The sequence below is a fragment of the Heterodontus francisci genome, unplaced genomic scaffold (assembly GCF_036365525.1).
Source record: "Heterodontus francisci isolate sHetFra1 unplaced genomic scaffold, sHetFra1.hap1 HAP1_SCAFFOLD_896, whole genome shotgun sequence".
Classification (NCBI taxonomy): domain Eukaryota; kingdom Metazoa; phylum Chordata; class Chondrichthyes; order Heterodontiformes; family Heterodontidae; genus Heterodontus; species Heterodontus francisci.
This window is the reverse complement of record NW_027140809.1, coordinates 219,406-246,399: the sequence shown is the minus strand read 5'-3', so window position 1 is coordinate 246,399 and position 26,994 is coordinate 219,406. Positions and strand designations below refer to the sequence as shown.

At 53.8% G+C, this 26,994-nt stretch overlaps 1 protein-coding gene across 1 annotated transcript in view; it reads left to right on the top strand.

Annotated features, from left to right (window-relative positions):
- The window catches only part of LOC137361212 (plexin A3-like), a gene marked incomplete at both ends in the record, with an annotated part of 270,436 nt that overhangs the window by 26,131 nt on the left and 217,311 nt on the right, over positions 1-26,994 (top strand). Inside the window, 2 exons of the mRNA XM_068026127.1 lie at positions 4,270-4,423; positions 5,919-6,018. Coding sequence (XP_067882228.1) covers positions 4,270-4,423; positions 5,919-6,018 — 254 coding nt within the window. The remainder of the gene's footprint in view (positions 1-4,269; positions 4,424-5,918; positions 6,019-26,994) is intronic.

The window sequence follows — 26,994 nt, the reverse complement described above, 5'->3', positions numbered from 1 at the left end:
GGGTGTGGGATATATCAGTGTGTTACAGTGAGGGGTGTGGGATATATCAGGTGTTACAGTGAGGGGTGTGGGATATATCAGAGTGTTACAGTGAGGGGTGTGGGATATATCAGAGTGTTACAGGGAGGTGTTTGGGATATATCAGAGTGTTGCAGTGAGGGGTGTGGGATATATCAGTGTTACAGTGAGGGGTGTGGGGTATATCAGTGTGTTACAGTGAGGGGTGTGGGATATATCAGAGTGTTACAGTGAGGGTGTGGGATATATCAGAGTGTTACAGTGAGGGTGTGGGATATATCAGAGTGTTGCAGTGAGGGGTGTGGGGTATATCAGTGTGTTACAGTGAGGGGTGTGGGATATATCAGAGTGTTACAGTGAGGGATGTGGGATATATCAGAGTGTTACAGTGAGGGGTGTGGGGTATATCAGAGTGTTACAGTGAGGGGTGTGGGATATATCAGAGTGTTACAGTGAGGTGTGTGGGATATATCAGAGTGTTACAGTGAGGGGTGTGGGATATATCAGAGTGTTACAGTGAGGGGTGTGGGGTATATCAGAGTGTTACAGTGAGGGGTGTGGGATATATCAGAGTGTTACAGTGAGGGGTGTGGGATATATCAGAGTGTTACAGTGAGGGGTGTGGGGTATATCAGAGTGTTACAGTGAGGGGTGTGGGATATATCAGAGTGTTACAGTGAGGGGTGTGGGATATATCAGAGTGTTACAGTGAGGGGTGTGGGATATATCAGAGTGTTACAGTGAGGGGTGTGGGATATATCAGAGTGTTACAGTGAGGGGTGTGGGATATATCAGTGTGTTACAGTGAGGGGTGTGGGATATATCAGAGTGTTACAGTGAGGGGTGTGGGATATATCAGAGTGTTACAGTGAGGGGTGTGGGATATATCAGAGTGTTACAGTGAGGGGTGTGGGATATATCAGAGTGTTACAGTGAGGGGTGTGGGATATATCAGAGTGTTACAGTGAGGGGTGTGGGATATATCAGAGTGTTACAGTGAGGGGTGTGGGATATATCAGTGTTACAGTGAGGGGTGTGGGGTATATCAGTGTGTTACAGTGAGGGGTGTGGGATATATCAGAGTGTTACAGTGAGGGTGTGGGATATATCAGAGTGTTACAGTGAGGGGTGTGGGATATATCAGAGTGTTACAGTGAGGGGTGTGGGGTATATCAGAGTGTTACAGTGAGGGGTGTGGGATATATCAGAGTGTTACAGTGAGGGGTGTGGGATATATCAGAGTGTTACAGTGAGGGGTGTGGGATATATCAGAGTGTTACAGTGAGGGGTGTGGGATATATCAGTGTGTTACAGTGAGGGGTGTGGGATATATCAGAGTGTTACAGTGAGGGGTGTGGGATATATCAGTGTGTTACAGTGAGGGGTGTGGGATATATCAGAGTGTTACAGTGAGGGGTGTGGGATATATCAGAGTGTTACAGTGAGGGGTGTGGGATATATCAGTGTTACAGTGAGGGGTGTGGGATATATCAGTGTGTTACAGTGAGGGGTGTGGGATATATCAGAGTGTTACAGTGAGGGGTGTGGGATATATCAGAGTGTTACAGTGAGGGGTGTGGGATATATCAGTGTGTTACAGTGAGGGGTGTGGGATATATCAGAGTGTTACAGTGAGGGGTGTGGGATATATCAGAGTGTTACAGTGAGGGGTGTGGGATATATCAGTGTGTTACAGTGAGGGGTGTGGGATATATCAGTGTGTTACAGTGAGGGGTGTTGGGTATATCAGAGTGTTACAGTGAGGGGTGTGGGATATATCAGAGTGTTACAGTGAGGGGTGTGGGATATATCAGAGTGTTACAGTGAGGGGTGTGGGATATATCAGAGTGTTACAGTGAGGGGTGTGGGATATATCAGAGTGTTACAGTGAGGGGTGTGGGATATATCAGAGTGTTACAGTGAGGGGTGTGGGATATATCAGAGTGTTACAGTGAGGGGTGTGAGATATATCAGAGTGTTACAGTGAGGGGTGTGGGATATATCAGAGTGTTACAGTGAGGGGTGTGGGATATATCAGAGTGTTACAGTGAGGGGTGTGGGATATATCAGAGTGTTACAGTGAGGGGTGTGGGATATATCAGAGTGTTACAGTGAGGGGTGTGGGATATATCAGAGTGTTACAGTGAGGGGTGTGGGATATATCAGTGTGTTACAGTGAGGGGTGTGGGATATATCAGTGTGTTACAGTGAGGGGTGTGGGATATATCAGAGTGTTACAGTGAGGGGTGTGGGATATATCAGAGTGTTACAGTGAGGGGTGTGGGATATATCAGAGTGTTACAGTGAGGGGTGTGGGATATATCAGAGTGTTACAGTGAGGGGTGTGGGATATATCAGAGTGTTACAGTGAGGGGTGTGGGATATATCAGAGTGTTACAGTGAGGGGTGTGGGATATATCAGTGTGTTACAGTGAGGGGTGTGGGATATATCAGAGTGTTACAGTGAGGGGTGTGGGATATATCAGTGTGTTACAGTGAGGGGTGTGGGATATATCAGTGTTACAGTGAGGGGTGTGGGATATATCAGTGTGTTACAGTGAGGGGTGTGGGATATATCAGAGTGTTACAGTGAGGGGTGTGGGATATATCAGAGTGTTACAGTGAGGGGTGTGGGATATATCAGTGTGTTACAGTGAGGGGTGTGGGATATATCAGAGTGTTACAGTGAGGGGTGTGGGATATATCAGAGTGTTACAGTGAGGGGTGTGGGATATATCAGAGTGTTACAGTGAGGGGTGTGGGATATATCAGTGTGTTACAGTGAGGGGTGTGGGATATATCAGTGTGTTACAGTGAGGGGTGTGGGGTATATCAGAGTGTTACAGTGAGGGGTGTGGGATATATCAGAGTGTTACAGTGAGGGGTGTGGGATATATCAGAGTGTTACAGTGAGGGGTGTGGGATATATCAGAGTGTTACAGTGAGGGGTGTGGGATATATCAGAGTGTTACAGTGAGGGGTGTGGGATATATCAGAGTGTTACAGTGAGGGGTGTGGGATATATCAGAGTGTTACAGTGAGGGGTGTGGGATATATCAGTGTGTTACAGTGAGGGGTGTGGGATATATCAGTGTGTTACAGTGAGGGGTGTGGGGTATATCAGAGTGTTACAGTGAGGGGTGTGGGATATATCAGAGTGTTACAGTGAGGGGTGTGGGATATATCAGAGTGTTACAGTGAGGGGTGTGGGATATATCAGAGTGTTACAGTGAGGGGTGTGGGATATATCAGAGTGTTACAGTGAGGGGTGTGGGATATATCAGAGTGTTACAGTGAGGGGTGTGGGATATATCAGTGTGTTACAGTGAGGGGTGTGGGATATATCAGAGTGTTACAGTGAGGGTGTGGGATATATCAGAGTGTTACAGTGAGGGGTGTGGGATATATCAGAGTGTTACAGTGAGGGGTGTGGGATATATCAGAGTGTTACAGTGAGGGGTGTGGGATATATCAGAGTGTTACAGTGAGGGGTGTGGGATATATCAGAGTGTTACAGTGAGGGGTGTGGGATATATCAGTGTGTTACAGTGAGGGGTGTGGGATATATCAGTGTGTTACAGTGAGGGGTGTGGGGTATATCAGAGTGTTACAGTGAGGGGTGTGGGATATATCAGAGTGTTACAGTGAGGGGTGTGGGATATATCAGAGTGTTACAGTGAGGGGTGTGGGATATATCAGAGTGTTACAGTGAGGGGTGTGGGATATATCAGAGTGTTACAGTGAGGGGTGTGGGATATATCAGAGTGTTACAGTGAGGGGTGTGGGATATATCAGAGTGTTACAGTGAGGGGTGTGGGATATATCAGAGTGTTACAGTGAGGGGTGTGGGATATATCAGAGTGTTACAGTGAGGGGTGTGGGATATATCAGAGTGTTACAGTGAGGGGTGTGGGATATATCAGTGTGTTACAGTGAGGGGTGTGGTATATATCAGAGTGTTACAGTGAGGGGTGTGGGATATATCAGAGTGTTACAGTGAGGGGTGTGGGATATATCAGAGTGTTACAGTGAGGGGTGTGGGGTATATCAGTGTTACAGTGAGGGGTGTGGGATATATCAGAGTGTTACAGTGAGGGGTGTGGGGTATATCAGTGTTACAGTGAGGGGTGTGGGATATATCAGAGTGTTACAGTGAGGGGTGTGGGATATATCAGAGTGTTACAGTGAGGGGTGTGGGGTATATCAGTGCTCTATTGCGCTGAAAATAATCATGAATAATTTTTCTTGTAGCTCAGACTACGTGCCAGGTATGTTCCGGATCTTTCCGGAGGAGTGACCTGTTCTTTTGAGGATATCTCAGAGAGTGAGGCTGTGATTGAGGGAAATGAAATACACTGTGTTTCCCCCTCGCTGAAAAAGATCCCGTTGATCACCAATGGATACGGTAGGAGTGGCTTGTTCTTCTCGAATCTCCTTCGCACCAGTTGATAAGTGTGATGTAGATCTCGCATTGTATAACCTTTAGCCGGGATGCATTTCAGGCGTTTGGTTTCGAGCTTCTTAATCCAGGCTCAATATTGCCCCGGTGCCAGTACTGAGGGAGTGCTGCACTGTCGGAGGGTCAGTACTGAGGGAGTGCCGCACTGTCGGAGGGTCAGTACTGAGGGAGCGCCGCACTGTCGGAGGGTCAGTACTGAGGGAGTGCCGCGCTGTCGGAGGGTCAGTACTGAGGGAGTGGCGCACTGTCGGAGGGTCAGTACTGAGGGAGTGGCGCACTGTCGGAGGGTCAGTACTGAGGGAGTGCCGCACTGTCGGAGGGTCAGTACTGAGGGAGTGCCGCACTGTCAGTGCTGCTATCTTTCAGATTGAGACCCCATACCACAGCTGCTATTGGATGAAGAGTCGGGGTGGGGGAGAATGAGTTTGGGGAGTTTTTCCTGGGGCGAATATTTTTCCCTCAACCAACACTATCCTTTTAAAATGAAATTGACAGGTGATCTGGGTCATTTAGTGCATTGATCTTTGTGGGATCTTACTGTGCACGCACTGGCTGCCACAATAGGAAGCCGTTCTGAAGAAACTTGATTGGCTGTGATGCGCTGCTTGGCATTGCAATGTGTTGCAGGAAACTAGCTCCATGATATCTGGGAGCAATGCCACAGGAGGTCTTTAATGGACTGGCATTTGCCTTTGACCCAGAGGCTCCATATTCACCCTTGACCCAAGGGTCCATATTCACCCTTGACCCAAGGGTCCATATTCACCCTTGACCCAGAGGCTCCAAATTCACCCTTGACCCAGAGGCTCCATATTCACCATTGACCCAGAGGCTCCATATTCACCCTTGACCCAGAGGCTCCATATTCACCCTTGACCCAGAGGCTCCATATTCACCCTTGACCCAGAGGCTCCATATTCACCCTTGACCCAAGGGTCCATATTCACCCTTGACCCAGAGGCTCCATATTCACCCTTGACCCAGAGGCTCCATATTCACCATTGACCCAGAGGCTCCATATTCACCCTTGACCCAGAGGCTCCATATTCACCCTTGACCCAGAGGGTCCATATTCACCCTTGACCCAAGGGTCCATATTCACCCTTGACCCAGAGGCTCCATATTCACCATTGACCCAGAGGCTCCATATTCACCCTTGACCCAGAGGCTCCATATTCACCCTTGACCCAAGGGTCCATATTCACCCTTGACCCAGAGGCTCCATATTCACCCTTGACCCAGAGGCTCCATATTCACCCTTGACCCAGAGGCTCCATATTCACCCTTGACCCAATGGTCCATATTCACCCTTGACCCAAGGGTCCATATTCACCCTTGACCCAAGGGTCCATATTCACCCTTGGTCTATTATAATCAACACTGCTGAAAGATCCAAGTACCTTATTGTTCTAATGTTGTTATTGGTGATGCTCTCTTGCAGGGGACAAACATGTCATCAAACTCCACTTGAAGTCAAAGGAAACGAATAAACTGTTCGCTGTGACCTACTTTGTCTTCTACAACTGCAGTGTCCATCAACTGTAAGTAACTAATCGATCGATCATCAAACACTCCCCAGGACAGGTACAGTACGGGGGTTAGATACAGAGTAAAGCTCGCTCTACACTGTCCCCCATCAAACACTCCCCAGGACAGGTACAGTACGGGGGTTAGATACAGAGTAAAGCTCCCTCTACACTGTCCCCCATCAAACACTCCCAGGACAGGTACAGCACAGGGGTTAGATACAGAGTAAAGCTCCCTCTACACTGTCCCCATCAAACACTCCCAGGACAGGTACAGCACGGGGGTTAGATACAGAGTAAAGCTCGCTCTACACTGTCCCCATCAAACACTCCCCAGGACAGGTACAGTACGGGGGTTAGATACAGAGTAAAGCTCCCTCTACACTGTCCCCATCAAACACTCCCAGGACAGGTACAGCACTGGGATTGGCTGCCCACTGATTTGGGAGCCTGAGTGCATCAACGAGGTGCAGCTGACAGTGCCGGTGGCAGTTGGAGGTTGCAGAGGTGGAGAGAGGAGCTGCACTGAGCAAGGGAGAGCAGCTACCAACAAGCAGAGGAAAACTCCAACAACAGTCTCCATTAAAGAGAAGAAAGGGACATTTTGTGGAAACAAGGCTTTGTCTGGAGGTGGGTGCTGAACACCAGTAATTTACTTTGGACTGTTGGGGGAGGAACAAGTGGCTGGAACAACAAGGGGTGGGGCTGCCAATTCAACAGGAGTCTGTGCTGCTGCAAAAGCACACAGGAAAGCTCCCTCCCCACCCCAATTTGCCAAACCTGGGTCAGCTGAAGCTGCCCAGCTAAACAGACGGAAGGGGATAGATAGTGCCTGGGCAGCTTCAGCTGACCCAGGTGAAGACGACTCCCCCAACCAGAAGACCGGAAGACCAACTTCAAAGACTGTTTGTTTTAAGTGTACTGTGAGCACCACCTCCAGAAAGCAAGTCATCCCTTCCAGCCTGCCTTTGCCTCTCCTCTCTTACCTCAGCCTCTCCACTAACCTGTTGTTTGTTTGTTTGTCTTTTCAAATTTTTCTGTGAATCTGTTATTTAGTGTGCAAGTCCACAATTTGGGGTGGGTTTAGCTCTTGGACCCATGGCAAGCCCTTCATCACCGGTGGCGGGGCCCTCTACTACCTACGCAGCTGCAGCTTCTGTGGCTGCCCACGTGGCCCCGTCACCCTTTAAATTATTGACATGCAGCCATGGGGTGAAGAGCTATCCCCACCCCAACATGTCTATTGAGGCCTGCGTTAAGGCAATGGCCGTGGTTGTCGGCCCCTCGGCCATTGTTGCGGCCTCAAAAATGTATGGGAAGGCTGTGTTCTTTTTGAAGACCGAGCGGGCGGTGTCCCTGGCCCTGAGTAAAGGGCTCACTGTGGGGGGGACCTTCCTGCCAGTGGACCCTCTGGGGGCCACTGCGCATCGGATAATGTTGTCCAACGTCCCACCCTTCATTCCCAGTGAGCTCCTCCTCCCCCACCTGCACCATCTGGGGGAGGTGAGGTCGGGGATCACCCCAGTCCGGCTTGGTCTTCGGGAGCACAGCCTCCAACATGTCTACTCCTTCCGCCGCCAGTTATTTATGCAGCTGGCGCGGGAGGAGGACACGGAGGGCCAATTTAATGTGGAGTTCCAGGGGACGGCCTACCACGTCTTTTGGACCTCGGACGGGGCGCGGTGCCACGTCTGCAAGGGGGTGGGGCATGTTCGGAAGAACTGCCCCAACCTCCCGGCCGCCAGCTCCACCTCGGCGGCCCAGAGTGGTTCCACAGCACCTCCTCCCACTCCCCCCGCACATCCAACAGACACCGCTCAGTCGGTTCCGGAGGCTGTGGTTTTCACAGCCTCTGGCGGGGAGGGGAGCGTCCGTCCGAGCGGAAGGAAGACGCGGGGAAAAAAGAAACATCGTGAGGCGCGTCCCCTGGACACTTTGACTCAACCCGAGCCTGAGCTCAGCCCAAAGCCCATTCCCATGGAATCCACCTGTCCCAGGGCTGGGCTCAGGCCCAGGGTGACTAAAAAAGGAAAAAAGGGTGCGGAGGCGGAGGCCTCTGATGACATGGAGGTCTCTGAGTCTCCGCGCCCAAGTGCGAAAAAGAGGAGAAGGCACCCCTCCACAGAAATAACACAGGGCCCTGAGGTGCAGGGCCCATCTGTTGGAGGGGAGCTGCCTCCTGTTTCTGGTCCTCAGGTGCCCCCTACCGCCACCACCAAGGCTGCTAAGTCCGGGCAGGTGCTCCCTATTCCTCAGGATGGAGGGGAGGGGATGGCCCCGGTACGTGAGGCCCCTCCTGAAGGAGTAAGTGGGGCCCTGCTTGTGGTGGGGGAGCCTGGGGAAACCGCCCATTCCGCCACTGCTACTGGGTCGGGTGTCCTGAATGAAGGGGAGGGCGAGGCCCCAGAGGGTCGGGCCTCCCAGCCGGAGTCCACCACCAACCAGGAGACACCCGACCCAGTTATAACTGAGAATGCTGCCCCATCTGCTGGGCCTGTGGGTGCTGGCGGAGCGGGAGATGGCCTCCTCTCGCCGCCTCCAGTCTCGGCTCCGGCTGGTTTCCCGGAGTCCGGAACTTCTGTCTCCCCTGGACCAGTCATTGGCCTGGGGATGGAGGTGGAGGGGGGTCCTGAACCGCTGGTGCCTACAGGCTCCAGTTTCACAATAGAACCCAGAGAGGACTCCTCCGCCATCGATCCTGGGGGTGGGATCGTGACGGAGGCGGGACCAGCTGGCGCGGCCGGGACGTCCGCCCCACAGTGTGTGGTGGATGTGTCGGCCGCTGGCGGTGACGACCCGGAGGAGGATGGGGATTCGGTGCGGGGCACGGAGGATGATCTTGATTCCATCGCCAGTGAGGTGGTGGAGTCCCTCGTGCCTCCCACCGAATCTCCTCTCATCCCCACGGCGGAACTCCGGGATTTCCTCGCGGCTTGCAGAGGTTGCCGCAATAAAGTTCAGCTGGCCCTCGACCGTTGGTCGAATCTGGCGCTGATCATCCAGTCCGTCCGTGCCGCCCTTAAGATAGCGGGCAAGCGCGCGGACGTGAAACTGGTTGAGAGGCGCCGTTTTAATGTGTTCCTCAATGGGTTGCTGGGGGAGTGGAGGGCCAGGTGCACTTCCACTCCCTCCTCACAGTGAGCTGTTGGTGACGGGTTTTACGTACCTTTGACATGAAGATAACCATAGCCAGCCTCAACATCAACGGCAGCAGAGGGGCTCACCGCAGATTTCACAATCTCTCAGTCCTTAGGGAAGGGAGATACGCGGTGAGCTTTCTGCAGGAAACGCACACCGTTCCGGGAGACGAAGCCACCTGGCTCCTGGAGTGGCAGGGTGGGGTCTACATGAGTCACCTCACCCCTATTTCTAGTGGGGTGGCTATCTTGTTGGCCCCGACTTTTCAGCCGGAGATCTTGGGGGTCAAGGAGCTAGTGCCGGGCCGCTTGCTCCACCTCGCCGTTCGCCTGGGTAGCGTGCCGCTCCACTTTGTGAACGTGTACGCGCCCAGGCCCGGCGCTTTGCAAGCGCGCTTCTTTGAAGAAGTGTCCGCTCTCTTGAGCTCCATCGATAGCGGCGAGTGCATCATCCTCGGGGGGGATTTTAACTGCACCCTCGAGGTGGGGGATCGCTCCGGTCCCCAGCGCGGCCAAGCGTCGGTGGAGAAGTTGAGGGGACTGATCAGCTCCCTTAACTTGGTGGACGTCTGGCGGAATCTCCATCCCGACTCCAGCGCCTTCACGTGGAGGTCTGGAGGAGGGGGGTCGCGAATCGACCGCCTCTACATTTCGCAGGTGTACGTCTCCCGCGTCTCGGCGGCCTCCATGCGGCTGGTGCCGTGCTCGGACCACCGCCTGGTGTGGGCGGAGTTCACTCCGCTCCGCACGCGGGCGGGGTCCGCGTACTGGCACTTTAACAACCGGCTGCTGGAGGACGTGCGATTTCGGGACTCGTTCTGTCGATTCTGGGCCGACTGGAGAAGGAAGCAGGGGGGCTTCCCCTCCTTGAGGCTATGGTGGGATGTGGGCAAGACTCACATCCGCGTCTTCTGTCAGGAGTACGCGAAGGGGTCGACCAAGAGGCGGGAAGCCGAGGTCGGGCGCCTTGAGAGGGAGGTGCTCGACTTGGAGTCCCGCCTCGGTCATGCCGTCGCGGACCCGGCCCTGTGGCAGGCGTACAAAGAGAAGAAGGGCGCGCTGAGGAACCTGCAGCTCATAGGGTCCCGAGGCGCGTACGTGAGGTCGCGGATCCAGATCCTGGAAGATTTGGACCGCGCCTCACCCTTCTTCTACTCGCTGGAAAAATGGCGGGGGGTCCGTAAGCAGCTCGTCGAGCTGCTGGCCGACGACGGATCCTCCATCACGGATCCGGAGGGAATGGGCCTCCTGGTCCGGACGTATTACAGTGCGTTGTTCTCTCCGGATCCGTCCAGCGAGGATGCGCGCAGAGTTTTGTGGGAGGACCTGCCGCAGGTCAGCCCGGAGGGCGCCGAAGGATTGGAGGCTCCGCTCACGTTGGCGGAGCTGACTGGCGCCCTCCACCTGCTCTCGAGGGGCAAATCCCCAGGGCTGGATGGGTTGACCGTGGAGTTCCTCAGGGCGTTCTGGGACGTCCTGGGGGACGATTACGCGCGGGTCCTGGGGGAAAGCCTGGCGACCGGGGAGATGCCCCTCTCGTGGCGCAGGGCGGTCATCGTCCTGCTGCCGAAGAGGGGCGATCTCCGCCTGCTTAAAAACTGGCGTCCGGTCTCCCTCCTCAGCACGGATTATAAGATCTTTGCCCGGGCTATGTCTACCCGCCTGGGCTCCGTGCTGGCCCACATGATCCACCCCGACCAGTCCTACACGGTCCCGGGCCGGTCCATCCAGGACAACATCCACCTGGTCCGGGACCTGATCCATCTTTCCCAGAGGACTGGTCAGTCGGTCGCCTTTCTCTCCCTCGATCAGGAGAAGGCGTTCGACAGGGTGGATCACGATTACCTTTTCGGGACTCTGCGCGCTTTCGGACTCGGGCCGCATTTCGTGGCCCGGGTCCGACTTTTATACGCCGCCGCAGAGTGTCTAGTCAAAGTTAACGGGTCCTTGACGGCGCCCCTTCGATTTGGGAGAGGAGTGCGTCAGGGGTGCCCCATGTCCGGCCAACTGTATACCATCTGCGTGGAGCCCTTCCTGTGCCTGCTTCGCAGGAGGTTGACGGGATTGGCTCTGCGCGAGCCGGCCATGCGGGTCGTCCTCTCGGCTTACGCCGACGACGTGCTCCTCGCAATCACAGATCCCGTTGACTTGCGGAGGATGCGCGACTGCCAGCAGACCTTTTCTGCCGCGTCCTCCGCGAGGATCAATTGGGAGAAATGTTCCGGACTCCTGGTTGGTCAGTGGCGGGTGGACTCCCTGCCGGAGGAGATGACACCTTTTGCGTGGAGCACCACGCACCTCCTCTATCTGGGAGTCCACCTTAGCCCCGCTGAGGAAGCCTGGCCGGCAAACTGGCAGGAGTTGGAGGCGAAAGTCACCGCTCGGCTGGGGCGCTGGACAGGACTGCTCCGAGTGCTTTCCTACAGGGGCCGAGCGTTGGTCATAAACCAACTGGTGGCCTCCATGTTGTGGTACCGGTTGGTCACTTTGGCCCCGCCCCCTGTATTTGCCACCAAGATCCAGAAGAAACTCGTCGATTTCTTCTGGGGCAAGAGGAAACACTGGGTCTCTGCCGCGGTCCTGAGTCTCCCGATCGAGGAGGGCGGTCAGTCGCTGGTGTGCGTCCGCACCCAGGCTGCGACTCTCCGCCTTTGGACCCTGCAGAGATACCTGTACGTCGAGCGTCCTCCCAGATGGTGTGCGCTGGCGACGTATTTTTTCCGCCAGTGTCACTGCCTTCAAGACGACACGCAGCTCCCGGTGGAGTCCGTTAGCCGCGCCTCTCTGAGGGAGTTGCCTGTCTTTTACCGGGATCTTTTCCGAGTCTGGAACATGGTCGCCTCCAGTCAGGGCGCTCCCCCGCCGGCGGAGGAGAGCGCCTCGGCTGTCCGGGCGGCTGACTCCCGGGACGGTCCGGCGGGCGGAGGAGTAGCCGAAACCCCCGGGACGCCCCTCACTGCGGGTGGCGAGAGGGCTCGGGAGTGCGGAGCGATCCCGGCCGAGCTGACCCCCGCTGGGCCGGAACTGCTCATCGGACCCAGGCCCCGAAACCCTCCTCGGGAGCCGGTCCCGCACAACCCGAGCCGCCTCTTGGGAATGCCCTCCGTGCCATTCCAATCGGCGCGGAGGGGTTTCCTGTACGGGCTGCTCCTGCACACTTTCCACTTCCTCGCCCTCGTCAGCCGGCCGGACACGCCCTGGCGGTCCGCGTTGCCATCTGGCGGCGAGGGGAAACCCCGATGGAGGTCTCTCTACGCGGGAGTCTTCCCCCTTTACATCGGGGACCTGGGGTGGAGGGTGCTGCACAGAGCAGTCCCGTGCAATAGGCTTTTAAGTAGGTTCACGGACTCCCAGGCCAGCTGTACTTTCTGCGGCCTGGACGAGTCCGTGTTCCACATTTATACGGAGTGTGCGAGGTTGCAGCCCCTATTTGAGTATCTGAAGGGGCTGCTCCTCAAATTCTGGCTGCACTTCAGTCCCACGCTCCTGATCTTTGGGCACCCGGTGCGGAGGGGCTTGGGCCGGGGGGAGGATCTCCTCGTCGGTCTGCTCCTGGGCCTGGCCAAGGTGGCAATTCACAGGTCCAGGTTGCGGGCCGTCGGGGGTTCCGTCCTCCCCGATTGCCTGCCCCTCTTCCGCGGTTACGTTCGCGCCCGGGTGTCCCTGGAAAAGGAGCATGCGGTGTCCGCCGGTACGCTTGAGGCCTTCCGCGACCGGTGGGCACCGCAGGGACTGGAGTGCATTGTCGACGCCGAGAATGGCATTTTAATTTGAGTTTTTTTGTTTATTTATCTGGTTTTAATAAAGTTATTTTAAAACTGTAAATATGTACATAAAGGGGGCCTGAGGGATAAAGGCCCCCTCGATGTGAAAAATATAAAAGGGGCCTGGGGTATAAAGGTCACCTTGTAAAAAAAAAAAACGGGGTTAGATACAGAGTGAAACTCTGATGGAAAAAAAAAAAAAAAAACAGGGGTTAGATACAGAGTAAAGCTCCCTCTACACTGTCCCCATCAAACACTCCCAGGACAGGTACAGCACGGGGGTTAGATACAGAGTAAAGCTCCCTCTACACTGTCCCCATCAAACACTCCCAGGACAGGTACAGTACGGGGGTTAGATACAGAGTAAAGCTCCCTCTACACTGTCCCCCATCAAACACTCCCAGGACAGGTACAGTACGGGGGTTAGATACAGAGTAAAGCTCCCTCTACACTGTCCCCCATCAAACACTCCCCAGGACAGGTACAGTACGGGGGTTAGATACAGAGTAAAGCTCCCTCTACACTGTCCCCCATCAAACACTCCCAGGACAGGTACAGCACAGGGGTTAGATACAGAGTAAAGCTCCCTCTACACTGTCCCCATCAAACACTCCCAGGACAGGTACAGTACGGGGGTTAGATACAGAGTAAAGCTCCCTCTACACTGTCCCCATCAAACACTCCCCAGGACAGGTACAGCACGGGGGTTAGATACAGAGTAAAGCTCCCTCTACACTGTCCCCATCAAACACTCCCAGGACAGGTACAGTACGGGGGTTAGATACAGAGTAAAGCTCCCTCTACACTGTCCCCCATCAAACACTCCCCAGGACAGGTACAGTGCGGGGGTTAGATACAGAGTAAAGCTCCCTCTACACTGTCCCCATCAAACACTCCCAGGACAGGTACAGTACGGGGGTTAGATACAGAGTAAAGCTCCCTCTACACTGTCCCCATCAAACACTCCCAGGACAGGTACAGCACGGGGGTTAGATACAGAGTAAAGCTCCCTCTACACTGTCCCCATCAAACACTCCCAGGACAGGTACAGTACGGGGGTTAGATACAGAGTAAAGCTCCCTCTACACTGTCCCCATCAAACACTCCCAGGACAGGTACAGCACGGGGGTTAGATACAGAGTAAAACTCCCTCTACACTGTATAAAAAAAAAACGAAAAAAAAAAAAAACAGAGGTTAGATACAGAGTATACTCCTGGAGGTCTTGAAGGGTTGCCGGGGGCTGGAGGAGGTTACAGAGATAGAGAGGGTTGTAGGGACTGGAGGAGGTTACAGAGATAGGGAGGGTTGTAGGGACTGGAGGAGGTTACAGAGATAGGGAGGGTTGCAGGGACTGGAGGAGGTTACAGAGATAGGGAGGGTTGCAGGGACTGGAGGAGGTTACAGAGATAGGGAGGATTATAGGGGCTGGAGGAGGTTACAGAGATAGGGAGCGGTGAGAGACTGGAGGAGGTTACAGAGATAGGGAGGGGTGAGGGACTGGAGGAGGTTTCAGAGATAGGGAGGATTATAGGGACTGGAGGAGGTTTCAGAGATAGGGAGTGGTGAGGGACTGGAGGAGGTTACAGAGAAAGGGAGGATTGTAGGGACTGGAGGAGGTTACAGAGATAGGGAGCGGTGAGGGACTGAAGGAGGTTACAGAGATAGGGAGGATTGTAGGGACTGGAGGAGGTTTCAGAGATAGGGAGCGGTGAGGGACTGAAGGAGGTTACAGAGATAGGGAGGATTGTAGGGACTGGAGGAGGTTTCAGAGATAGGGAGCGGTGAGGGACTGGAGGAGGTTACAGAGATAGGGAGGGTTGCAGGGACTGGAGGAGGTTACAGAGATAGGGAGGATTATAGGGGCTGGAGGAGGTTACAGAGATAGGGAGCGGTGAGAGACTGGAGGAGGTTACAGAGATAGGGAGGGTTGTAGGGGCTGGAGGAGGTTACAGAGATAGGGAGGGGTGAGGGACTGGAGGAGGTTTCAGAGATAGGGAGGATTATAGGGACTGGAGGAGGATACAGAGATAGGGAGGGGTGAGGGACTGGAGGAGGTTACAGAGATAGGGAGCGGTGAGAGACTGGGGGAGGTTACAGAGATAGGGAGGGGTGAGGGACTGGAGGAGGTTACAGAGATAGGGAGGGGTGAGGGACTGGAGGAGGTTACAGAGATAGGGAGGGGTGAGGGACTGGAGGAGGTTACAGAGATAGCGAGGATTATAGGGACTGGAGGAGGTTACAGAGATAGGGAAGGGTGAGGGACTGGAGGAGGTTACAGAGATAGGGAGCGGTGAGAGACTGGGGGAGGTTACAGAGATAGGGAGGGGTGAGGGACTGGAGGTGGTTTCAGAGATAGGGAGGATTATCGGGACTGGAGGAGGTTACAGAGATAGGGAGGGGTGAGGGACTGGAGGAGGTTTCAGAGATAGGGAGGATTATAGGGACTGGAGGAGGTTACAGAGATAGGGAGGGGTGAGGGACTGGAGGAGGTTACAGAGATAGGGAGGGGTGAGGGACTGGAGGAGGTTACAGAGATAGGGAGCGGTGAGAGACTGGGGGAGGTTACAGAGATAGGGAGGGGTGAGGGACTGGAGGAGCTTACAGAGATAGGGACGGGTGAGGGACTGGAGGAGGTTACAGAGATAGGGAGGGGTGAGGGACTGGAGGAGGTTACAGAGATAGCGAGGATTATAGGGACTGGAGGAGGTTACAGAGATAGGGAGGGGTGAGGGACTGGAGGAGGTTACAGAGATAGGGAGCGGTGAGAGACTGGGGGAGGTTACAGAGATAGGGAGGGGTGAGGGACTGGAGGAGGTTACAGAGATAGGGACGGGTGAGGGACTGGAGGAGGTTACAGAGATAGGGAGGGGTGAGGGACTGGAGGAGGTTTCAGAGATAGGGAGCGGTGAGAGACTGGGGGAGGTTACAGAGATAGGGAGGGGTGAGGGACTGGAGGTGGTTTCAGAGATAGGGAGGATTATCGGGACTGGAGGAGGTTACAGAGATAGGGAGGGGTGAGGGACTGGAGGAGGTTTCAGAGATAGGGAGGATTATAGGGACTGGAGGAGGTTACAGAGATAGGGAGGGGTGAGGGACTGGAGGAGGTTACAGAGATAGGGAGGGGTGAGGGACTGGAGGAGGTTACAGAGATAGGGAGCGGTGAGAGACTGGGGGAGGTTACAGAGATAGGGAGGGGTGAGGGACTGGAGGAGCTTACAGAGATAGGGACGGGTGAGGGACTGGAGGAGGTTACAGAGATAGGGAGGGGTGAGGGACTGGAGGAGGTTACAGAGATAGCGAGGATTATAGGGACTGGAGGAGGTTACAGAGATAGGGAGGGGTGAGGGACTGGAGGAGGTTACAGAGATAGGGAGCGGTGAGAGACTGGGGGAGGTTACAGAGATAGGGAGGGGTGAGGGACTGGAGGAGGTTACAGAGATAGGGACGGGTGAGGGACTGGAGGAGGTTACAGAGATAGGGAGGGGTGAGGGACTGGAGGAGGTTTCAGAGATAGGGAGCGGTGAGAGACTGGGGGAGGTTACAGAGATAGGGAGGGGTGAGGGACTGGAGGAGGTTACAGAGATAGGGAGGGGTGAGGGACTGGAGGAGGTTTCAGAGATAGGGAGCGGTGAGAGACTGGGGGAGGTTACAGAGATAGCGAGGATTATAGGGACTGGAGGAGGTTACAGAGATAGGGAAGGGTGAGGGACTGGAGGAGGTTACAGAGATAGGGAGCGGTGAGAGACTGGGGGAGGTTACAGAGATAGGGAGGGGTGAGGGACTGGAGGAGGTTACAGAGATAGGGAGGGGTGAGGGACTGGAGGAGGTTTCAGAGATAGGGAGCGGTGAGAGACTGGGGGAGGTTACAGAGATAGGGAGGGGTGAGGGACTGGAGGAGGTTACAGAGATAGGGAGCGGTGAGAGACTGGGGGAGGTTACAGAGATAGGGAGGGGTGAGGGACTGGAGGAGGTTACAGAGATAGGGAGCGGTGAGAGACTGGGGGAGGTTACAGAGATAGGGAGGGGTGAGGGACTGGAGGAGGTTACAGAGATAGGGAGCGGTGAGAGACTGGGGGAGGTTACAGAGATAGGGAGGGGTGAGGGACTGGAGGAGGTTACAGAGATAGGGAGCGGTGAGAGACTGGGGGAGGTTACAGAGATAGGGAGGGGTGAGGGACTGGAGGTGGTTTCAGAGATAGGGAGGATTATCGGGACTGGAGGAGGTTACAGAGATAGGGAGGGGTGAGGAACTGGAGGAGGTTTCAGAGATAGGGAGGATTATAGGGACTGGAGGAGGTTACAGAGATAGGGAGGGGTGAGGGACTGGAGGAGGTTACAGAGATAGGGAGGATTATCGGGACTGGAGGAGGTTACAGAGATAGGGAGGGGTGAGGGACTGGAGGAGGTTACAGAGATAGGGAGGGGTGAGGAACTGGAGGAGGTTTCAGAGATAGGGAGGATTATCGGGACTGGAGGAGGTTACAGAGATAGGGAGGGCTGAGGGAGATGGAGGTATTTGAAATGAGGATGTGATTTTGAGGTAAGCTTGTTACCGTCGTCAGTCCCAGAGGGCTGGTGGAAGAGATGGTGGGGATGACCTGACCTTGGTTTCCTGCTCTGAATTCTCCCAAGTTCGGGGCTTTTGTTGGTCGTGCTCTTGCAGAGTTTCCTGGCTGCGCAGCGTCCAGGGATCCAATTTCACAAGGCTGGGTGCACCCCCCCCCTTCCCTCCCCAACCCCCCTCCCTCCTCCCTCCCCCCACCCTCCTCCACCTCTCAGTGGGAACCCTGCCCCTGCCCCTGCCCCTGCCCCTGCGAGACTCAGTCCTTCAGAAAGCAGGCAGATGAAACGAAAACTGAAGTCACTGGGCCAAATGTAAATCTCTGCTGAAGGGGCCGCAGGTGTGTGATTGAAGCTCACAGCTGCCGAGTGCCTGTAATAAACTATTTACACACTCACTGTGATCTGTACTCGAAGGAAGCTTGACAAGAAATGTGGAATGGAGGTTTGCACCCAGTCGTTGTTGAGAGGACTCCCTGTTCATTTGCTCATTCTCTCTCTCTCTCTCTGTCTTTATTCCTCCCGCTCTCCTTCCCTCCGTCCCTCTCTCCTTTTCTCCTTCTGTCTATCCCTCTCTCCATCCCTCCTTCTATCCTTCTCTCCATCCCTTTTTCCCTCCCTCTCTCTATCTATCCCTCTAATGTACGGAGATGGAGTTAAGACACAGATCAGCCAACGATCTGACTGAACAGTGGGGCAGGCTCGAGTGGGGCTGAACGGCCTCGTCCTGCTTGTGCGTTCCTGTGTGCTGCAGTTCGGAGGACCCCCTGGCGACAGAACGTCGGAGTCGGAGACCAGTGGGAGGGGTGAATGTGTGTAGGCCGGGGGTTGTGTATTTGGTGCATTGATCAGAGGACAGAAAGAGAGAGAGGGAGGGAGAGACGAGCTTGAATCTTCACTCATGAAATCTTTTTGCCCCTGACAGAATGAGAACTACAAAAACAAATTGTATTTCACTTTCTGCTTCCTTTATATTTTGCGAGGCAGGATTGTGTGAAATTATTTTCTTTCAGCTGAGAGAGAAGGACAGACACGCATTCAACCCCTTCACCCTTGTGATATTTAGCAGTTCAGCCAGCGCACTCGCTGGGTTGCCACGAGAACGGGACCAGAGGCCTACCAAGCCGGACAAAACAGATCGGGCTTCCTGTGTTTCTACGCGTTGGGAGCGATTGATTGGGAAGCACATTATTCCGGGCGGGAATGGGCAACCTGGGGTTGACACCGTTTGGAACTGTTTCCCAGAGCCCTGCGTTTCCCTGAGGCCAGGCAAATGCTGCCCATTTCCTCAGTGGACAGGACAGAGGGGAGGGGGTGGGGGGGGGAAAGGGGGAGGGGTCAGTACTGCTCACTGGGTGAACACCCCCTCCGCACCCACCCCACCTCCGCACCCCCTCCCCCCTCCCTCCCACTCGCAGACCCTCGGGTGGCATTGGTAAGCTCGACTTTTGTGTTTAATTAATGGGTGGAGCTCCTGTCCTTGCCGGAATGTTTGAGCGAATGGGGGACACCGGTGGGATCGCCGGGGTGGGAGTTATTTATATCAGTACCACCGATTTCGAGGGTACAGCGCAGAAACAGACCATTCGGCCCATTTAGGTCTGTGCTGGGTAGTCGAACAATGTGCCAAACTGGGGAGTGGGTGGTGTTGGGGGCTCTCATCGAGGACAGGGGAGCAGAAGCTTGGTGAGAGTTTTAATGGGCGTCTTAAAGGAGGAGAGAGAGGCGCGAAGGAGAGGTTTAGGGAGGGAATTCCAGAGCTGAGGGCCCCAGGCAGCTGAAGGCACGGCCGCCAATGGTGGAGCGATGGGAAATCAACACAATTGAAAGATGGGGGTGAGGATGGTGGGTTTGTGGCTATGGACCCATTTCTGGTGTTGCAGGGGCAGGGGGTCATATTGTACCAAGAGGGTGCCCATCGCACCCGGGCAGTTATATCACCCCATCAAAATGACCCTGGCTCAAGTCTTGCATTGGTCAGTCTGGCGTTGGAGTTCACTAAGGTACGTTGGGAAACTATTATTAAAAGACAGGTCAGTGGATAAGCAATGGTAAATATTTAGAGAAATAATTCATAATTCACAACAATCCTACATTCCCTGAAGGATTAAAAACACAACAGGAAAAGTAGGCCAACCATGACTAGAGTTCAGATGAATGAGAGGTGATCACATTGAATGGTATAACATTCTGAGAGGGGTTTGACAGGGTAGATACTGAGAGGCAGTTTCCCCGCCCCCACTCCCCCACTCCCCGGCTGAAGAGTCTGGAACACGGGGGTCACAGTCTTAGGATAAAATTCTGGGAGGGGTTTGACAGGGTAGATACTGAGAGGCAGTTTCCCCCCCCCCACACCCCCCCACTCCCCAGCTGGAGAGTCTCGAACACGGGGGTCACAGTCTCAGGATAAAATTCTGGGAGGGGTTTGACAGGGTAGATACTGAGAGGCAGTTTCCCCGCCCCCACTCCCCGGCTGGAGAGTCTGGAACACGGGGGTCACAGTCTTAGGATAAAATTCTGGGAGGGGTTTGACAGGGTAGATACTGAGAGGCAGTTTCCCCGCCCCCACTCCCCGGCTGGAGAGTCTGGAACACGGGGGTCACAGTCTTAGGATAAAATTCTGGGAGGGGTTTGACAGGGTAGATACTGAGAGGCAGTTTCCCCCCCACACCCCCCCACTCCCCGGCTGGAGAGTCTGGAACACGGGGGTCACAGTCTCAGGATAAAATTCTGGGAGGGGTTTGACAGGGTAGATACTGAGAGGCTGTTTTCCCCCCCACACCCCCCCACTCCCCGGCTGGAGAGTCTCGAACACGGGGGTCACAGTCTCAGGATAACATTCTGAGAGGGGTTTGACAGGGTAGATACTGAGAGGCTGTTTTCCCCCCCACACCCCCCCACTCCCCGGCTGGAGAGTCTCGAACACGGGGGTCACAGTCTCAGGATAAAATTCTGGGAGGGGTTTGACAGGGTAGATACTGAGAGGCTGTTTTCCCCCTAACCCCCCCACTCCCCGGCTGGAGAGTCTCGAACACGGGGGTCACAGTCTCAGGATAACATTCTGGGAGGGGTTTGACAGGGTAGATGCCGAGAGGCTGTTCCCCCCCCGCCCCCCCCCCCCCCACTCCCCGGCTGGAGAGTCTGGAACACGGGGGTCACAGTCTCAGGATAACATTCTGGGAGGGGTTTGACAGGGTAGATGCCGAGAGGCTGTTCCCCCCCCGCCCCCCCCCCCACTCCCCGGCTGGAGAGTCTCGAACACGGGGGTCACAGTCTCAGGATAACATTCTGGGAGGGGTTTGACAGGGTAGATGCCGAGAGGTTGTTCCCCCCCCCCCGCCACTCCCCGGCTGGAGAGTCTGGAACACGGGGGTCACAGTCTCAGGATGAGGGATCGGTCATTTCGGACTGAGATGGGGAGAAATTTCTTCACTCGGAGGGTTGTGAATCTTTGGAATTCTCTCCCCCTCACAGAGCTGTGGATGCTCCGACATTGAGTATATTCCAGACTGAGATCGATGGAGTTTCAGGCACTGGGGGATTCGAGGGATGGGGCGGGAAGGTGGGATTGGAAATAGAAGATCAGCCGTGATCGGATTGAATGGGGGAGCAGGATCGATGGGCCGAATGGCCTACTGCTATTTCTTGTCCAGGACGTGACCTTTCACCTTCCCCTTCGCCGATCAGTTTAAATGGCCAATTCAGCACACGGTAATTCTGCACCATGTCCTCAACATCCTGTCCCTTTTTTAGACGTTTGTTTATCTTTAGGCCTAAACTGCAGGCTTCTATTCCGGGTGATCACCTCCCCCCAACCGGACCTTCCCACAACCACTGTGTTTTATTTTAGTTTCCAGCAGTTGGTGGCATTGATATATTTAGGCACTAGGTTCCATCTCAGCTTTTTAGCTCATTTCCGAGGTTACAAGTTCATCGATGGATTCGGGGTGTTTATATATAGAATAACAGATACCCGGGAGTGAGTTACAGACTGGAATCTAATCGAGGGGTTCGGGGGGTTTATATATAGAATAACAGATACCCGGGAGTGAGTTACAGACTGGAATCTAATCGAGGGGTTCAGGGGGTTTATATATAGAATAACAGATACCCGGGAGTGAGTTACAGACTGGAATCTAATCGAGGGGTTCGGGTGGTTTATATATAGAATAACAGATACCCGGGAGTGAGTTACAGACTGGAATCTGATCGAGGGGTTCGGGGGGATTTATATATAGAATAACAGATACCCGGGAGTGAGTTACAGACTGGAATCTAATCGAGGGGTTCGGGGGGGTTTATATATAGAATAACAGATACCCGGGAGTGAGTTACAGACTGGAATCTAATCGAGGGGTTCGGGGGGGTTTATATATAGAATAACAGATACCCGGGAGTGAGTTACAGACTGGAATCTAATCGAGGGGTTCGGGGGGTTTATATATAGAATAACAGATACCCGGGAGTGAGTTACAGACTGGAATCTAATCGAGGGGTTCGGGGGGTTTATATATAGAATAACAGATACCCGGGAGTGAGTTACAGACTGGAATCTAATCGAGGGGTTCAGGGGGTTTATACATAGAATAACAGATACCTGGGAGTGAGTTACAGACTGGAATCTAATCGAGGGGTTCGGGGGGTTTATATATAGAATAACAGATACCCGGGAGTGAGTTACAGACTGGAATCTAATCGAGGGGTTCGGGGGGTTTATATATAGAATAACAGATACCCGGGAGTGAGTTACAGACTGGAATCTAATCGAGGGGTTCGGGGGGTTTATATATAGAATAACAGATACCTGGGAGTGAGTTACAGACTGGAATCTAATCGAGAGGTTCGGGGGGTTTATATATAGAATAACAGATACCCGGGAGTGAGTTACAGACTGGAATCTAATCGAGGGGTTCGGGGGGTTTATATATAGAATAACAGATACCCGGGAGTGAGTTACAGACTGGAATCTAATCGAGGGGTTCGGGGGGTTTATATATAGAATAACAGATACCCGGGAGTGAGTTACAGACTGGAATCTAATCGAGGGGTTCGGGGGGGTTTATATATAGAATAACAGATACCCGGGAGTGAGTTACAGACTGGAATCTAATCGAGGGGTTCGGGGGGGTTTATATATAGAATAACAGATACCCGGGAGTGAGTTACACACTGGAATCTAATCGAGGGGTTCGGGGTGGTTTATATATAGAATAACAGATACCCGGGAGTGAGTTACAGACTGGAATCTAATCGAGGGGTTTGGGGGGTTTATATATAGAATAACAGATACCCGGGAGTGAGTTACAGACTGGAATCTAATCGAGTGGTTCGGGGGGTTTATATATAGAATAACAGATACCCGGGGGTGAGTTACAGACTGGAATCTAATCGAGGGGTTCGGGAAGGTTTATATATAGAATAACAGATACCCGGGAGTGAGTTACAGACTGGAATCTAATCGAGGGGTTCGGGGGGTTTATATATAGAATAACAGATACCCGGGAGTGAGTTACAGACTGGAATCTAATCGAGGGGTTCGGGGGGTTTATATATAGAATAACAGATACCCGGGAGTGAGTTACAGACTGGAATCTAATCGAGGGGTTCGGGGGGTTTATATATAGAATAACAGATACCCGGGAGTGAGTTACAGACTGGAATCTAATCGAGGGGTTCGGGGGGGTTTATATATAGAATAACAGATACCCGGGAGTGAGTTACAGACTGGAATCTAATCGAGGGGTTCGGGGGGGTTTATATATAGAATAACAGATACCCGGGAGTGAGTTACAGACTGGAATCTAATCGAGGGGTTCGGGGGGTTTATATATAGAATAACAGATACCCGGGAGTGAGTTACAGACTGGAATCTAATCGAGGGGTTCGGGGGGTTTATATATAGAATAACAGATACCCGGGAGTGAGTTACAGACTGGAATCTAATCGAGGGGTTCAGGGGGTTTATACATAGAATAACAGATACCTGGGAGTGAGTTACAGACTGGAATCTAATCGAGGGGTTCAGGGGGTTTATATATAGAATAACAGATACCTGGGAGTGAGTTACAGACTGGAATCTAATCGAGAGGTTCGGGGGGTTTATATATAGAATAACAGATACCCGGGAGTGAGTTACAGACTGGAATCTAATCGAGGGGTTCGGGGGGTTTATATATAGAATAACAGATACCCGGGAGTGAGTTACAGACTGGAATCTAATCGAGGGGTTCGGGGGGGTTTATATATAGAATAACAGATACCCGGGAGTGAGTTACAGACTGGAATCTAATCGAGGGGTTCGGGGGGGTTTATATATACAATAACAGATACCCGGGAGTGAGTTACAGACTGGAATCTAATCGAGGGGTTCGGGGGGGTTTATATATAGAATAACAGATACCCGGGAGTGAGTTACAGACTGGAATCTAATCGAGGGGTTCGGGGGGGTTTATATATAGAATAACAGATACCCGGGAGTGAGTTACAGACTGGAATCTAATCGAGGGGTTCGGGGGGGTTTATATATACAATAACAGATACCCGGGAGTGAGTTACAGACTGGAATCTAATCGAGGGGTTCGGGGGGGTTTATATATAGAATAACAGATACCCGGGAGTGAGTTACAGACTGGAATCTAATCGAGGGGTTCGGGGGGGTTTATATATAGAATAACAGATACCCGGGAGTGAGTTACAGACTGGAATCTAATCGAGGGGTTCGGGGTGTTTATATAGAGAATAACAGATACCAGGGAGTGAGTTACAGACTGGAATCTAATGGAGGGGTTCGGGGGGGTTTATATATAGAATAACAGATACCCGGGAGTGAGTTACAGACTGGAATCTAATCGAGGGGTTTGGGGGGTTTATATATAGAATAACAGATACCCGGGAGTGAGTTACAGACTGGAATCTAATCGAGGGGTTTGGGGGGTTTATATATAGAATAACAGATACCCGGGAGTGAGTTACAGACTGGAATCTAATCGAGGGGTTTGGGGGGTTTATATATAGAATAACAGATACCCGGGAGTGAGTTCCAGTTTGGAATCTAATGGAGGGGTTCGGGGGGTTTATATATAGAATAACAGATACCCGGGAGTGAGAAGATGTTTCCACTTGTGGTGGGGAGACCAGAACTAGGGAGGCCATCAATATAAGACAGTCAGTAATAAATCCAATGGGGAATTCAGGAGAAACTCCTTTCCCCAGAGAGTGGTGAGAATGTGGAACTTGCTCCCACAGGGAGTGGTTGAGGTGAATAGTATCGATGTATTTAAGGGGGAAGCTGGATAAACACACGAGGGAGAGAGGAATAGAAGGATATGGTGATAGGGGGGAGATGAAGTAGGGGGTGGGAGGAGGCTCGTGTGGAGCAGAAACAGCATCACGGAGCGGACGGACCCAATGGCCTTTTATTTGGTTGCGATATGTTTCAGTGAAGGGCCAGCAGTTTAAGGCGAGGGGATGTGGGTTGGGACTGGGAAAGGAACAGTTTGAACTCACTGCCTGTGCTGTGGGAGAGCTGCTGCTGTCTGTGTAACACGCGGTGGACAAGTGCAGTCCTGGCAAGTGTGTCCCTTAATCAGCTCCCATCTGTTTCCTGCAGCACTTGATGTTGGGACTGAGCCTTTTGAGTGTCTCAGCATTAACTCTGTTCCCCGTCACTATCCCACGGGCTGCCCGAAGCCAGGCTGTGCCTCAGAACTCTCGCACCTCACTGGTGCGCTGACACGCTGTTGGACAAAGTGGGGATCCCCTCGCTTCCCTCTCCGCTGTGTGTGTGCCAGCTGCTCCACTGGCAGGGTGGAGGCTGGGTGGGACTCTCGGGTTTTTACCAGGTCTTTTAGATTAGAGATACAGCACTGAAACAGGCCCTTCGGCCCACCGAGTCTGTGCCGAACATCAACCACCCATTTATACCAATCCTACACCAATCCTACATTCCTACCAAACATCCCCACCTATTCCTACATTTCCCTACCACCCACCTACACTAGTGACAATTTATAATGGCCAATTTACCTATCAACCTGCAAGTCTTTTGGCTTGTGGGAGGAAACCGGAGCACCCGGAGAAAACCCACACAGACACAGGGAGAACTTGCAAACTCCACACAGGCAGTACCCGGAATCGAACCCGGGTCCCTGGAGCTGTGAGGCTGCGGTGCTAACCACTGCGCCACTGTGCCGCCCTTCTTTAACACCTGCTGATTGCTCCTTGCCCAGTGCCGTCTATCCTCTGTCCAGCACACACTGCCCCTTGTCCAGTGCCCTCTACCCTCTGTCCAGCACACACTGCCCCTTGTCCAGTGCCCTCTGTCCAGCACACACTGCCCCTTGCCCAGTGCCCTCTATCCTCTGTCCAGCACACACTGCCCCTTGTCCAGTGCCCTCTGTCCTCTGTCCAGCACACACTGCCCCTTGTCCAGTGCCCTCTATCCTCTGTCCAGCACACACTGCCCCTTGCCCAGTGCCCTCTATCCTCTGTCCAGCACACACTGCCCCTTGTCCAGTGCCCTCTGCCCAGCACACACTGCCCCTTGTCCAGTGCCCTCTACCCTCTGTCCAGCACACACTGCCCCTTGCCCAGTGCCCTCTACCCTCTGTCCAGCACACACTGCCCCTTGTCCAGTGCCCTCTACCCTCTGTCCAGCACACACTGCCCCTTGCCCAGTGCCCTCTACCCTCTGTCCAGCACACACTGCCCCTTGTCCAGTGCCCTCTTCCCTCTGTCCAGCACACACTGCCCCTTGCCCAGTGCCCTCTATCCTCTGTCCAGCACACACTGCCCCTTGTCCAGTGCCCTCTGCCCAGCACACACTGCCCCTTGTCCAGTGCCCTCTACCCTCTGTCCAGCACACACTGCCCCTTGCCCAGTGCCCTCTACCCTCTGTCCAGCACACACTGCCCCTTGTCCAGTGCCCTCTTCCCTCTGTCCAGCACACACTGCCCCTTGCCCAGTGCCCTCTATCCTCTGTCCAGCACACACTGCCCCTTGTCCAGTGCCCTCTGTCCAGCACACACTGCCCCTTGTCCAGTGCCCTCTGTCCAGCACACACTGCCCCTTGCCCAGTGCCCTCTACCCTCTGTCCAGCACACACTGCCCCTTGTCCAGTGCCCTCTGCCCTCTGTCCAGCACACACTGCCCCTTGCCCAGTGCCCTCTATCCTCTGTCCAGCACACACTGCCCCTTGTCCAGTGCCCTCTATCCTCTGTCCAGCACACACTGCCCCTTGTCCAGTACCCTCTGCCCTCTGTCCAGCACACACTGCCCCTTGTCCAGTGCCCTCTGCCCTCTGTCCAGCACACACTGCCCCTTGCCCAGTGCCCTCTATCCTCTGTCCAGCACACACTGCCCCTTGTCCAGTGCCCTCTGTCCAGCACACACTGCCCCTTGTCCAGTGCCCTCTACCCTCTGCCCAGCACACACTGCCCCTTGTCCAGTGCCCTCTACCCTCTGTCCAGCACACACTGCCCCTTGTCCAGTACCCTCTGCCCTCTGTCCAGCACACACTGCCCCTTGCCCA